At 40.8% G+C, this 16,073-nt stretch overlaps 1 protein-coding gene across 6 annotated transcripts in view; it reads right to left on the minus strand.

Moving 5' to 3' along the window:
• The window catches only part of LOC133499009 (protein unc-13 homolog B-like), a 101,948-nt gene that overhangs the window by 5,524 nt on the left and 80,351 nt on the right, over positions 1–16,073 (minus strand). For all 6 annotated transcript variants that reach the window (XM_061816452.1, XM_061816456.1, XM_061816453.1 and 3 more), the window contains 10 exons: positions 15,761–15,887; positions 15,572–15,668; positions 14,458–14,601; positions 9,426–9,503; positions 9,260–9,337; positions 4,134–4,222; positions 3,708–3,845; positions 3,508–3,631; positions 943–987; positions 798–875 (listed from right to left, as the gene is read on the minus strand). In XM_061816452.1, the coding sequence (XP_061672436.1) occupies positions 798–875; positions 943–987; positions 3,508–3,631; positions 3,708–3,845; positions 4,134–4,222; positions 9,260–9,337; positions 9,426–9,503; positions 14,458–14,601; positions 15,572–15,668; positions 15,761–15,887 (998 nt within the window). The remainder of the gene's footprint in view (positions 1–797; positions 876–942; positions 988–3,507; positions 3,632–3,707; positions 3,846–4,133; positions 4,223–9,259; positions 9,338–9,425; positions 9,504–14,457; positions 14,602–15,571; positions 15,669–15,760; positions 15,888–16,073) is intronic.

The following is a 16,073-nucleotide window of genomic DNA, read 5'->3' on the forward strand; positions in this document are numbered from 1 at the left end:
CAGGAGGCGGGGTACACCCTGAACTGCTTGCCAGCCAATTTCAGGGCAAGTTCATAAAATTTAATTGAATAAAGTTACTTAGCTCGAGGAAGAAAAGATGCTAAATCAAGAGAAGACAGATTGCCCAATCTCATATCGAGTATAAACTGTTAAATGTAAATTGCACTTGAAAGTGTAACCTACAATAAAAACCCTAAAATGAAATTCTGACTCTTGTTTGGAAACCTAAAGCAGGCAGCTTGAGACTCTCCTCTGAAGGGCTGGAGATCTTACTTTAAAATCTTAACGTGGACTTGAAACCCTTTTTTGAAACCAAAGCCTACCTTATAAATCGAACCCGGTCTTGAAATTGTAATTTGAAGCCCTAACTGAGGTGTGAAACCCAAATTTGAAACCCAAACCCTAACCTGGGCTCACATAAATTTCGACCTCCAATTTAAAACTACATTTACTTTAAAACCTTTATCTTGCTTTGAAACCCCAAAACTGTAATAAGAACCTTAATCCTTGTTTGAAAATCTAATCCTGGTCTTGAAACCTGACTGTGAAACCTTAACCTTGGTTTAACCCCATAAAACATGTTTTATAACTTCAACTGCCTTAAATACTAATCTGAAATCCGAAGAATGTCTCGAAACCATGACCCTTGTTTCAAGCCCAAATTTGAAACTTTCTCAAGTGTAATTTGAAATCTTAAACTTGTCTTGAAACTGAAACGTACGTACAAAATGTTATTTCTAACACTGGCTCTGAACCCTACTTTAGGCTAAGTCGGGTGACTCGATGGCTCCGCCCACCTTGAGGGTCTCCAGACTGGCGTCCACCACGGCGCACTGCTTGGGAGTCAGCATTTTTGCCTCGGCTCCACCGCCACCCTAACACACAAACGTGGTCATAACCACAATACTAATCATCATAATAACAATAAGATAGGCTTGTTACCTTGAGGCTGGACAGTCCTTTGGCTGCAGTAAGGATCTGAGCACCCTGTAATCATCCATAATACATTATTATTATTATGAAGGCCCAACCAATGACTGGATAGCCACCATAATCGGCCAATATTAGCTCTTCTCCAATAAACAAATATTGGCCAATTAGTCAAATGTTCTGCATGTAATTCATGTCTTTATTGTTGTAAGAGTCCCCCGAATAAAATATTAGATGTATATTTTTTTTAATTATTCGACCAGTTGATCAATTATCAGAATTTTACTCTGCCAAATATCTGAATCAGTAGCATTTTTTTTCAAAATCCATGGGTAGTCGGGCTCTATTATTATTTTTGTACCATATTTCAACCGAGTTTTTACTGGCCACCAAACTGACATTTCAAACCCAGATACAATTTAAAAGTATGGTTGCAAAACAGGGTTATGGTTATTAGGGTTAATTAGGGTGATGCGCAAATGTTACAGTTACAAAGTAGTTTTTCAAGGTAGAGTTAGGGTTTTAGATTTAGGCGTCAAACAAGGATTAGGGTTTCAAATTGGGGGTAAGGTTTTAAATGTTTTAAAACTGGGTTGTAATTTCAAACTAAGGTTAAAATTTCAAATTAGGGTTTCAAATAAGGAATAGGGCTTCAAATCCTGGATTAGGACTTCAAAATAAGGATTAAAGGTTTATAGTTTCAAAGTAAGGTGTCAAGACAGGGTTACTAGTTTAAAATAGGGTTTGAAGACAAGGTTACTGTTTGATCGGGGTTTTAGATTAAGGTTAAGGTTACTGCTTTAAATCAAGGCTTCAAACAATGATTAGGGTTTCAAAATCAAGTATCAAATCGGGTAATGGTTTCAAATGACCAGCCTGGGGCTGTAATTTCAATTTTCATTTGGGATGGTAAGCATGGTATACTGTAAGTAAGGTATCAAAGTAGGGTTACAGGCTAGCAATGTGTCAATGCCTTACATCACAGATGTAGAGAAACTCAAGGCCTGGGGGCCAGATTTGGCCCGCCACATGATTTTATGTGACCCACGTAGATAAATCATGCATGTCAACTTCCATGATTTTTGTTCAAATCTGTACCAAAATGTCAAATTATCATATTATAAATGAGAACGCTACAAAAAAAACATTACCATTGATTTCTGATTCCAAAACATATATATATATAAATATGATGAGGCAGTTAAAATTTTTTTGAGTCCTAATAATGGCCCTCTGAGGAAAATCATAACTACAGTGTGGCCCTCAACAAAAAATGACTGACACTCCTGCCTTGGATCTTCTTCTTCTTTTTCTTTCGCCTTGTTCTGCCAGGGGTCGCCACAGCGTGTCATCTTTTTCCATCAAAGCTCGTGCATCTTCTTCTCTAACACCCACTGTCCTCATGTCCTCCCTCACAACATCCATCAACCTATTCTTTGGTCTTCCTCTCGCCCTTTTGCCTGGCAGCATTCTCAGCACCCTTCTCCCAATATACTCACTGTCTCGCCTCTGGACATATCCAAACCATCGAAGTCTGCTCTCTCTAACCTTGTCTCCACAACATCCAACTTTGGCTGTCCCTCTAATGAGCTTGTTTCTAATCCTATCCAACCTGTTCACTCCAAGCGAGAACCTCAACATCTTAATTTCTGCTACCTCCAGCTCTGCTTCCTGTTATCTCTTCAGTGCCACCGTCTCCAATCCGTACATCTTGGCCGGCCTCACCACTGTTTTATTAACTTCATCCTTGCAGAGACTCTCTGTCCCATAGAACACACCAGACACCTTCCGCCAGCTGTTCCAATCTGCTTGTACCCGTTTCTTCACTCCCTTACCACACTCACCATTGCTCTGGATTGTTGACCCGAAGTATTGGAAGTTGTCCACCCTCGCTATCTCTTCTCCCTGGAGCCTCACTCTTCCCCCTCCACCCCTCTCATTCACGCACATATATTCTGTTTTACTTCAGCTAATCTTCATTCCTCTCCTTTCCCGTGCATGTGTCCACCTTTCTAATTGTTCCTCCACCCGCTCCCTGCTTTCACTGCATATCACAATATCATCTGCGAACATCATGGTCCAAGGGGATTCCAGTCTAACCTTATCTGTCAGCCTATCCATTACTACCGCAAACAGGAAGGGGCTCAGAGCGGACCCCTGATGCAGTCCCACCTCCACCTTAATTTCTTCTGACACACCAACGGCACATCTTACCGCTGTTCTGCTGCCCTCATACATGTCCTGTACGCATGCGCATGCAGTACCACAGTTCCTCTCTTGGTACTCTGTCATAGGCTTTATCTAGGTCTACAAAAACACAATGGAGCTCCTTCTGACCTTCTCTGTACTTTCCCACGAGCATCCTAAAGGCAAATAATACAACGGTGGTACTCTTTCTAGGCATGAAACCATATTGTTGCTCGCAGATACTTACTTCTGTCCTGAGTCTAGCCTCCACTACTCTTTCCCATAACTTCATTGTGTGGCTCATCATCTTTATTCCTCTATAGTTTCCACAGTTCTGAACATCGCCTTTGTTCTTAAAAATGCCTTAGATGTTTGTTATTATTTTGTTACCAGGCTGTCGTTACTGTTTGGCAGCACGATGTTCTTCTCCAGACCAGACAGGACGGCCTTCCACAATTCTTTCAGGACCTTCTTCAGGACTGCCTTCTCACATACGTCTGCAAACACGCTTAGACTACATGCACACAGGAGGAATAGTTGATGGCGGTGGAAGGAAAGAGGATCGGAAAACCAGTCACGCGCATACGTACTTGGCGTCCAGGAATTCCATGAGCGGTCTCAACATGACGTCGGCGTCCCCCTCGGCCGTGTTGGGGTTGGGTGGCCCCCTCATCTGGTACAGAATCTCGGACATTTGACGCATGCAGGCGTTGATGCGCGTCTGGAAGCTGAACGAAGAGCAAGAAGTAGGAGAAAAAAAATGCTGTCTGTCAGTCAACACAATGGATGAAAAGTAAATTCACTGAGGGTGAAATTGTTTGATACAAAGGGTGTGTGTTGTGTCTTGGTGTGCTCCGAAATGTGCCTTTTGAACTGTTATATTTGTCACACGTGTGTGATAGTATTACATTTCACCTTGAGCGTTTAGAACCACTACAATAATTTAACTAGCATGTATTAACTGCTGTACATGTTTAAATAGTGTGTATTAAGTAATAAACACTACGCATTCGTACCTCTTGGCAAACATGGCACTGAAGTTGTCAAGCACGCCACTGAGTTTCTCTTGTAGCTCGTTGAGGATGTCGGCAGCTTCCGTGTCCAACTACAACACACATACACACTAAATTGAGTTCTGAGATCCTTCATCAGGGCTCTAAAAAAATAAGATCCTGGCAGGAAGTACTCGGAAGAGACCAGGAAGCTTCGAGGTGGGGAGGGTGGGGTCAACAGCACTCTAAGTATTGGAACGTTTTAGTTGTATGATAAAGGATGCCAGGTGGGATACATATGGTCTTTACTACATTCTTGAAACATTTCCATGTGCTTTGAAGTCAAGGAAGTGGAAGAGCCCGAAGGAAAAGAGCCAATGCGGAAAAGAAACCAACCAACCTGCTTCTCTTTGTCTTTCTCCTCATCCTGAAACACGATGCACAACACACACACACAATTCTCACAATGATGTGAAATACACAACTTTGATTGCTCATCAGTATGCGGTTAACATACTTTGTTGAGTATGATTATGTGTTAATGACTATAACATCAAACACGCACACAACGCTAATGTTTGACCACAAAGAATGTGTCGATGGCACACACACGTGCGAAGACTTAACTGTAAATAGAATCACAAATATCAAACATGTCCACGCACATGTACACGAATAGTTGCGCACACATCCACAACTGCTACGGGTCTAAATTTTTTTCAGCGCTTTAAAATGTAATTTTATGCAGGTCAAGTTCGTATTTTACTTTGAAATGAAAGCACTGAAGCACTGCGCAAGTTCAGAAAAAAATAATGGACTCAATCTACAAACAAAAATGTATTCTCAACCTTTTACTCATTAAAGTAGCCGTCTTGGGAAGATATGACGGCTGAACACGCTTGTGGCATTATCCCTAAAATGTAAATCAAATACTACTAATAATATAATATTGTTCAGAAAGTTCTTTCCAACTCTGCTGAGGAAGTTCCCATAACTTTGTGGTACTTGTGGTACGTTGCTTTCATGCGTTTGTGTACCTAAAAGTTAAAAGTCTGGAGACTGCCTTTTTGTTTAATTTTAAAATGTGTATTAGTTTTCAATTTGGGGTAAGCTTGCTTAATTTTTTCAACCTCCAGAAATTCAATACACATCTTAAATTTTTACTGTATTTTATTCTCCTCATTAGACTTCAACTATTTAACTTTCAATTTAAAAAAGTGAAAAAAAGTTGGCATTTTCTAAAACCTTTGACCAGTTAAAAGGGAAGATGGGAAAAATGACAAAAATCCAAGGTCACTGTCAAGACTGGGTATGAATGGAGCATTCCTGAAAAGCTCAATTGTTGAGAAGCAAAGATGGGTCAGAATTTGCCAACAACTGCGTGAGCAAATACTCCAGAAGTTTAAGTACATTTCTAAATGTACAATTACAAGGAATTTATGGATATTATAATCTTCAGTGCTTGATATAAAAACGATTCAGAGAATCTGGAGAAATTTATGCACACAGGTGGCAAGGCTCCCATCCATATGCTACCATCCAAGCAACATCTATTTCAGGGACATTCCTGCTTAATCCAACAAGACACATTAATGCATGCGTTATAACAGCGTGTGAGCATTAGCTTGGCCTGCAGGCAGTCCAGACCCATCCGTCTCCCATTGAAAATGTGTGGCGCATTATGAAACGTAAAATGAGACGTCGAACTTTTGAGGAATTATGCTGTACATTTTTTTTAAAGAAAGAACGGGAAAAGAATTACACGTACAAAGCTTCAACAAATCGCGTCCGCACTTCCTAATCACTTATTGAGTGCTGTTAAAAAGAAAGGTGGTGTAACACAATGCTAAAGATGCCAGTCCCAGCTTTTCTGGAACATATAGCAGCCATTATATTGAGAATGAGTGGAAATTTGGAAAAAAAAAAAAATTACATAATTCTTGTTTTTTTTTTTTTGCTGTATTCAATTGAGGTTTGTACATATGCTCACACAAGCACCCACACATACACATACATATAGACCCATATACAGAAACAAATACAAATAGACACACATTCATACTAATAAAGACAATTACAAATGTACTTAAACATAAAAACACACAAATCAGAGAAAAACACGCAACATACAGATAGACAACAAAAAACTACATAAACACAATCATCAACACATACAGGTAAACAGACTTATTAATACACGCACACACCTTTTCCTCAGATTCCAGCTGTCCAAATGTGAAAATAAGGAAAATAGAACCAAAAATCAAAAATGTAATTATGTGATATCAGGATGAAAGTTCAACATTCAAAAGAAAACAGACACACAAACATGAACACTCACACACACACACACACACACATAGTCACACACACTTTTTCAGATTTCAACTGTGATAAAAAACAATAAAAAAGTTAAGTGACAAGAATATGTATTATTTATATGACGGTTCAAATGATGATGATGAATGATTTTAAAAAATAATATGAAATATTAAAATGTAAAATCTAACTATTTGTCAAATAAATCACCTCACCTTTTCTTCTTCGATCTTTTGGATGACAATAAAATGGAAAAAAAATGGCAAAAAAATAACTTCAGTGTTCACAATAGGAACACACACTAACTTACTCTCAGACTACTTCAACACACACACACACACACACACACACACACACGCACACACATTTAACCTCAGTTTTCACAAGGGAAACACACGCATACAAACAAAAAGTAGGACCTTATCCTCCTTGTCTTTGTTGTCCATCTGAGCGTATAAGTGAACAGAGATGGGACAGGAAGTGTTAAACAGGAAATGAATTTGGTTTCTTTATTGTTATTCACAGGGGTAAACGGTAATGGTGCTACTGCTAAAACATGGCCGCCGCTTACCTCCGAACCTTCTGAATCCGTACAGCCCGACTGAGTCGCACATGAAAATAAGATTTAAAAAAAAAAAAAAAGAAACAAAAAATATATTGATCGATAACTCGCTAGCATGTACTGAAATACCCACCAAATCATCATCGTCACAGCCTTCATTGTCATTGTTGGCCTGCAGAGGGCGGGGTGACCAAACATTTGAAATCAATCAATAAACTGAACTTTGAACCATCTACCAAGGTCATGGGATCGAGTCATCATGACACATATACACCCACCTCTTCTTCAAGCTCCTCTTCTTCATTCTCCAACTTACAAAGAAGCAACAATATTCAATATCAAATGAAAGAAAGAAATTATTGTTGGTGGGGGAAAAGTACATTGCTGCCAAGTTTGTGAAAGGGAAGTTACTCGGGAGTCAAGGAAAGGGACATTGTTAAAAAGTTCAAGTAAGGGTTGGGGATTGTTGATGAATTGAGGAAAACTGCTGGTAAATTAATGAAATGGGTATTACTGTGAATTAAGAAAAAAAAGGCCAGTGCTGTAATTTAAGAAAGGGAGATTGCTTGTAAATTCAGGACAGTGGGGATGTCTGATCATTTGAGGAATGGACAAATGCGGCTAAATTTAGGAAAGGAACATTGTTGGTAATTTAGGAAAAAGGTGACTGTTGTAAATTTAGATGTGGGGGACTGCTAGAACTTTAGGACAAAGGAGAAGCAGTAATTTTAAGGGAGCAGGAAAGGGGGGGTATTGGCTCGCTATAGCTCGGGGGGGGGTTGTGATGTTTCATCACCAGGGTATGCACATCTGCTTTGACAATGACAATATTTACTGCATATATCATTAATAAATATTATTAGGCTCAAGAGGCGGGAAAAAAAGGGTGGGCATTGGGGGTCTGAGAGGTGACATACCCTGTCCTCCTCAACGGTAAACTGCCAAAAACAAAAAACACTGAAGAATCAACAAAACCGTCTTTCCACCAGATTGAAAAGCATCAAAAGCGGACATCCTTTATCATACTGCACATTCCAGATGTCATCCTTTCAGTCCACATTTTTGACGTGCACCTACTCTTGAACTAGGTCGCTTTTTCTCCTTACGCGTAAGACAATTCAGTATACTAGTGGAACAACTGTAACTTACTGGTAACACTTTTTGCATTACAAGTGCCATTTTTGGCCAGCTAGTTCAGCCTTTCAGCACGTAATTGTAAGTTCTAGTGCTTAACCTAAAGAATTGATGCTACTCAGAGTACAAGTAGCGCAGAGTTGTCAACTAGTGTACAGTTTTGCCTAGCTAGTATCATGTTGTTATCCTACCTGTATACCTAAGTTGCTATAACCTATTGTACTTCTGCCGTCTTTCACTACTAGTGGTCATTTCAGTAGTAGGAAGCAGGAAACTACTAGTGCGACTAGAGCAGGACATTACTAGTAAGGTTTCACTGCATACCAGTACACCAAAAGTGGCAATCATTGTGACTGAATTACTACTAGTGAGACAATCAGTTTGCTCGTGGGCCCCAAGTTGTTCTACTAGTGCACTGTCTTACTACTGTGGGCGAGAAATGTACTAATACATAGATATCAAGAATTTCTTTGCTTTAGCTTTAAAGCTGTTTGAGCATTTATTTAATTTTCTATATAAAAAGGCTACTAGTGACACATCCCACACTAGTTGCACTTAGTTGTGCTATTAGTGTTACACCCAAGCTTACTAGTACAGTTTAATTGAGTACTAGTAGGTTAAAAGTGGGACTAGTAGTCAAAAAAACGATGAGTACGAGTTATTCTACTAGTGTGCTGAATTGCCTTACTAATGATGCCAAAGAGTGTATTAGAACATTGACGTTAAGATGGACGCTGAAACAAATTTCCATAAAGTACATTACCAGTGCTTGACATATGCCTAATACTTACACCTAGTAATATTACTTGTGTACCACAGTAAGGTTTAAGTGTGAAGCCAAAAGTCGTAGTAAAAAGTAAGCCAAAGCAAAAAGTAAGCCAAAAGCATTAGTAGTGTGATGCAGTCATTCTACTAGTCCACTGAAATGTCTGATAGGTGATGACAAAAAGAGCGCACTCGTAAACGGACCTTAAGACGGACCTCAAGGAATGGGAATAAATGCTCAAATGCTTTTACGGCAAGCCGTTTTGAGCCTTTACTAAATCCTACTAGTTGGCCAAAAGTGGCACTTGTACTGAAACAAAAAAGAAAATGAAAAGTCCAAATTGGACACCCTGGGTTGTAGCTGACTGACCTGCTTGGCTCCCATGGACTCAAACATCCTCTCCAGAAGGACTCTCATCTGCTGGATATTGTTCATCAGCACGCACGGCTACACAACAACAGCAGCAGCAACACAACACGAAGGCCGTTACTCCATTGTTGACTTACAATGATGTGGGTGGCTTTTGTGTACTTACAATCTTCTCTTTGTCACAGTAGGATGGAAAGTTTTTGGCCAACAGGGCGCAGTACTGCAGAAGGACTTTGCTGATGGTCTGTACAAACAATAACAAGCAAGCGCGCAAAAATCACATTTAGTTAAGAACGCCACCTTGCCGACTGCAAGGTCACGCAAGAAACCATCATGGGAGATTTGAAGGCAGCAAAGACCTTTTAAAAAGAATGATGAAAAATCGTTTAATCCGGCAATAACTATAAATTATGATAATAATCATTTGATCCAGCTACTGTGATAATAAAAATCAACAAAGGCAACCGCTACGATAATTTCACAATCCAAATTCCAAAGAAGTTGGTATGCTGTATTTAACAAGTAAAAACAGAATGCAATGATTTGCAAATCATTTAAGAAAATACACTACAAACACGAGATATTTAATGTTCAAACGGACAAACTATATTGTTTTTAGAAATGAATCAAGACCTTGTAATTTTATGGCTGCAACATGTTCCATAAAAATTGCAACACAGTCACGCGTTTACTAGACTTAACATCGATTTGATCGGCCTGATTGGCTCGGCTAATAATTGGCGTTTTTTTGCTGATCAGCTTTGATGTCATAAATGCAGCCCTATGGGGGCACAAACCAGTGCAATCTGTAGGCCAGTCCCTAGCCCGGATAAATGCAGAGGGTTGCGTCAGGAATGGCATCTGGCGTAAAAACTGTGCCAAACAAATATGAGCGTTCATCTAAAGAATCCCATAACGGATCGGTGGTGGCCCGGCTTAACAACGCCCGCCCCCAGCACTGCTAACCCGCAGGACGTCGATGGAAATTCAGCTACTGTGGGTTGAAGACAAAGAAGAGGAGGAAACCGGATATTCAAAAGAAAAAGAGGAATGCACAGATCCTACAACTGAGTGTGAGGACTTTGAATGTTGGGACTATGACAGGAAAAGCTCAGGAGTTGGTTGACATGATGATTAGGAGAAAGGTTGATATTCTGTGCATCCAAGAGAGCAGGTGGAAAGGTAGTAAGGCTAGAAGTTTAGGAGCGCAGTTTAAATTATTCTACCATGAAGTAGATGGGAAGAGAAATGGAGTAGGGGTTATTTTAAAGGAAGAGCTGGCTAAGAATGTCTTGGAGGTGAAAAGAGTATCAGATCGAGTGATGAGACTAAAATTTGAAATTGAGGGTGTTATGTATAATGTATGTTAGCGGCTATGCCCCACAGGTAGGATGTGACCTAGAGTTGAAAGAGAAATTTTGGAAGGAACTAGATGAAGTAGTTCTGAGCATCCCAGACAGCGAGAGAGTTGTGATTGGTGCAGATTGTAATGGACATATTGGTAAAGGAAACAGGGGCGATGAAGAAGTGATGGGTAAGTACGGCATCCAGGAAAGGAACTTTGAGGGACAGATGGTGGTGGACTTTGCAAAAAGGATGGAGATGGCTGTAGTGAACACTTATTTCCAGAAGAGGGAGGAACATCTAGTGACCTACAGGAGCGGAGGTAGAAGCACGCAGGTGGATTATATTTTGTACAGACGATGTGATCTGAAGGAGATTACTGACTGTAAAGTAGTGGTAGGGGAAAGTGTAGCTCGAGAGCATAGGATGGTGGTGTGTAGGATGACTCTGGTGGTGGGTAGGAAGATTAAGAAGACAAAGGTAGAGCAGAGAACCATGTGGTGGAAGCTGAGAAAGGAAGAATGTTGTGCGGCCTTTCGGAAAGAGGAGAGACAGGCTCTCGATGGACAGCAGAAGCACCCAGAAGACTGGACCACGACAGCTAAGGTAATCAGAGCGACAGGCAGGAGATTACTTGGTGTGTCTTTTTGTAGGAAAGGGGAGAAGGAGACTTGGTGGTGGAACCCCAAAATACAAGGAGTCATACAAGGAAAGAGATTAGCAAAGAAGAAGTGGGATACTGAGAGGACTGAGGAGAGGCGAAAGGAGTACATCGAGATGTGACGTAGGACAAAGGCTAAACAAGAGGCATATGACGACATGTACACCAGGTTGGACACAAAAGAAGGAGAAAAAGGATCTCTACAGGTTGGCCAGACAGAGGGATAGAGATGGGAAGGATGTGCAGCAGGTAAGGGTGATCAAGGATACAGATGGAAATGTGTTGACTGGTGCCAGTAGTGTGCTAAATAGATGGAAAGAATACTTTGAGAAGTTGATGAATGAAGAAAATGAGAGAGAAGGAAGAGTTGAAGAGGCAAGTGTGAAGGACCAGGAAGTGACAATGATTAGTAAGGGGGAAGTCAGAAAGGCACAACAAAGGATGAAAAATAGAAAGGCAGTTGGTCCTGATGACATACCGGTAGAGGTATGGAAGCAATTTGGAGAGATGGCTGTGGAGTTTTTGACCAACTTATTCAACAGAATACTAGCGGGCGAAAAGATGCCTGAAGAATGGAGGAAAAGTGTTCTAGTTCCCATTTTTAAGAACAAAGGGGATGTTCAGAGCTGTGGGAACTATAGAGGAATAAAGTTGATGAGCCACACAATGAAGTTATGGGAAAGAGTAGTGGAGGCTAGACTCAGGACAGAAGTAAGTATCTGCGAGCAACAGTATGGTTTCATGCCTAGAAAGAGTACCACAGATGCATTATTTGCCTTGAGGATGGTAGTGGAAAAGTACAGAAAAGGTCAGAAGGAGCTACATTGTGTCTTTGTGGATCTAGAGAAAGCCTATGACAGAGTACCAAGAGAGGAACTGTGGAACTGCATGCATAAGTCTGGTGTGGTAGAGAAGTATGTTAAAATAGTACAGGACATGTATGATGGCAGCAGAACAATGGTGAGGTGTGCCTTAGGTGTGACAGAGGAATTTAAGGTGGAGGTGGGACTGCATCAGGGATCAGCTCTGAGCCCCTTCCTGTTTGCAGTGGTAATGGATAGGCTGACAGATGAGGTTAGACTGGAATCCCCTTGGACCATGATGTTCGCGGATGATATTGTGATATGCAGTGAAAGCAGGGAGCATGCAGAGAAACAATTAGAAAGATGGAGACATGCACTGGAAAGGAGAGGAATGAAGATTAGCCGAAGTAAATCAGAATATATGTGCGTGAATGAGAAAAGTGGAGGGGGAAGAGTGAGGCTACAGAGAGAAGAGATAGCGAGGGTGGACGACTTCAAATATTTAGGGTCAACAATCCAGAGCAATGGTGAGTGTGGTAAGGAAGTGAAGAAACGGGTCCAAGCAGGTTGGAACAGCTGGCGAAAGGTGTCCGGTGTGTTATGTGACAGAAGAGTCTCTGCTAGGATGAAGGGCAAAGTCTATAAAACAGTGGTGAGGGCTGCCATGATGTACGGATTAGAGACGGTGGCACTGAAGAAACAAAAGGAAGAAGAACTGGAGGTAGCAGAAATGAAGATGTTGAGGTTCTCGCTTGGACTGAGCAGGATGGATAGGATTAGAAATGAGCTCATTAGAGGGACAGCCAAAGTTGGATGTTTAGGAGACAAGATTCGAGAGAGCAGACTTTGATGTTTTGGACATGTTCAGAGGCGAGAGAGTGAGTATATTGGTGGAAGGGTGCTGAGGATGGAGCTCCCAGGCAAAAGAGCGAGAGGAAGACCAAAGAGAAGGTTTATGGATGTGGTGAGGGAAGACATGAGGGCAGTTGGGGTTAGAGAGGAAGATGCAGGAGATAGGCTAAGATGGCAAAAGATGACACGCTGTGGCGACCCCTAACGGGACATGCCGAAAGGAAAAGAAGAAAGAAGAAGAAGCTTTGATGTCATAATTCGCCCGTCTGATCAATGATGTCATTGATCGTCTCAGAGAATGACATCAACTCCATGTGGCCGTCGTGCACAGTATATCTGAATCCAAAAGCAAGGTTCTTTGTATTCACGGTAGTAGCATTTCCGATACCACCGAATCCCATTTTTTGTGATCACTTGGCTTTATCTATTTTACTCAGATGCGACTGAGTACACTGGACATGAGTGGATCGCGCCGACTGTATTATAAGAAAAATGGGGCAAAAAAAACACGTGTTGGTGGTCACCGGTGCTCAGGACAGGATAGGACTTTGTGTAAGGGTTGCTTGAGGTGTGTTCACATACTTTTAATACGAAACATACGTAGTTAGTGCTAGCCCTCGTGGTTGTTATAATATAAAATATGCTGTTGTTCTGTTGAATGCAAGTTGACATGAACAGTGAATTGGAACCTTTCAGGAGCCAAGGCACATTCGCAACCGCTGAAAAATCTCACGGCACACCAACAAACAAAAACGTCACAAGAAGTAGATACACTAATTGCTGTATGTACTTGCTCCCACCTAATAGAAGAACATTAATTTGTTCCGTCTGTCGCTCAACCTCACAGGCATAAATAGATGAACAAAGGAAATAAATTATTGATTGTAAATTGATATTTTTCAAACAATTAAGTAAATAAGCATATATAGTGAATGTGGTGGTCATTTAAATAAACTCATTGTTTGATCTTGTGATTGGATCGGTGATTGGTTACCTTTTTCTAAACTCGCTGATCAGCCAAAAAATCCTGATTGTGTAAAGCTGAATGTTTCCCACTGTGTTACATCACCTTTTCTTTTAACAACATTCCCAAAAACATTTGGGAACTGAGGACACTTATTGTTGAAGCTTTACTGGTGGAATCGAAGGTCACAGGCATTGAATGATAGTTTTTGACCTTGCTGTTTACATGCAGTGATTTCTCCAGATTTCTTGAACCTTTTGATTGGTATTATGGACTGTAGACGAAACCCCTAAATTCCTTGCAATTGTACATTGAGGATCATTGTCCTTAAACTGTTTGAGTATTTTTTCACGCACTTGTTCACAAAGAGGTGAACATCGCCCCATCTTTCCTTGTGAATGATTTCAGAGAAGCTCTTATTATACCAAATTATGGTCCTTACCTGTTCCTAATTAGCATGTTCACCTGTGGGATCTTCCAAACGGGTGTTCCATGAGCATTATTTGCAAATCATTGTATTCTGTCTTTATTTATGTTTAACACACTGTCCCAACTTCATTGGAATTGACGTTACCTTGGCGAATCGTCTGTTGTAGTGAGCCAGCACGGCGGGGTCAGGGCAGTCCAGTTTGCGGATTATTCCGAAGCTTTGGTTGAGCTGCGTGAAAATGTCCACCACCGAGCAGGAGAATAATGCATGCTCCGATGTCGACTGGAACTGTGGACGTGGGGAAATAAAAAATAATAGGAGAAAGACAAAATGGCTTTTTTTCATGACCTCTGCAAAAGTCAAATTTGATGGTCAGTGTGAAAGGGGTCATGCCTTAGCTCACAAGGTTAGGAAAATGGGAAATTATTGATACATGTGGGGAATTTCTGGTAAATTTAACAATGAAGAGTTTAGAAAAGGGGGCTGGCTGAGCAGTTAGGAATGGAGATCGCTTGAGAATTGTTGGTACATTTTGAAAGAGAAAATTGCTACCAGCTTTAGAAAAGAAGGGTTGAGGAAAGGGGCATTGCTGTCAGGTTTAGGAAAAGAGCGATTGTAGGTAAACATATGAAAAAAAAGGGTAGCTAGTAAGTTAAGGATGTAAGGAGTTTCTGTGAATTTTAAGAAAGGGGCCCTCTGGAAAATTGGGAAGACGGTTGCTGACAAGTTAGAGAAAGATTGTTGCCAAGATAAGGAAAAAGTACAGTATTGCTGTTTACTTTGGGAATTGACATTTGCCGGTAAAATCAGGAAGGGGAGGTTGTTTGTAAGTTTAAGAAAAAGATCTATTGCTGGTTAGTTTGGGACCTAGGGTGCCTGGTAAATTTAAAAACACCAGCTGCTGTAAATTTATGAAAGGGTAATTGCTAGTCAAATTTAGGAAAGGGAGGTTGTTGTTAAATTTAAGAAAGGGAAATTGCTGGAAACTTTATGAAAAGACGGTTGTGGGTAATTTTAGGAGATTCATAGAATGTTTCGCAAAGTGAGATGACTAAGATATTTTAAAAAATATATTTCTGGAAATGTTGTGATTTCAGAAAGAGATTACAGGTAAATTTTGGAGAGGGACGCTTGTCAGTTTCAGGAATGTGAGATTGCTGGTGAATTTAGGAAAGTGTGTTCAGTACAGGGAGATATCTGGTAAACTACTGTATGTGCAGGAAAGGAATATTGTGTATGTGCTTGTGTTTTGACTCACTCCTTCCCTCTTGTCCCTCTCCAGTGCTCCGTGCATAAACTCCATGGACACATCTTCATTCTCGGCCAGCCAAGCCAGGACAAACTGCAGGAACCACCTACAACAACATTCACAACAACAACCCGGGTAATGTACAAGGTGTTCTTAACGTGGATGTGATGGAACTGCGTGAGGAAGACTGCGCCTTACGCAGGATACTCAGGAACGCCGTCGGCGAAGGCCGGAAGATCTGAGATGTACTCGTTGTAGAGCCACTTCACCTTGAAGTGAAGATTCATGTAGTCGGAAGCCTTACACAGACGATGATGATCGTGCTCTGGGGAACACAAATTAACATCAAACTTATACTTTATCAGCAACCCTTGAATCAACCACCTTTCTTAAATTAACAAGCATCATCCCCAGTCCTCCTCTACTAAACTTGCTATCAGACCCCCTTTCTATTCCTTTGATGTAACTACAACGATAAAAAAATCCTTTAAATCTACATGCCATTGTCTTA

Source organism: Syngnathoides biaculeatus, chromosome 4, assembly GCF_019802595.1.
Source record: "Syngnathoides biaculeatus isolate LvHL_M chromosome 4, ASM1980259v1, whole genome shotgun sequence".
Taxonomy (NCBI): domain Eukaryota; kingdom Metazoa; phylum Chordata; class Actinopteri; order Syngnathiformes; family Syngnathidae; genus Syngnathoides; species Syngnathoides biaculeatus.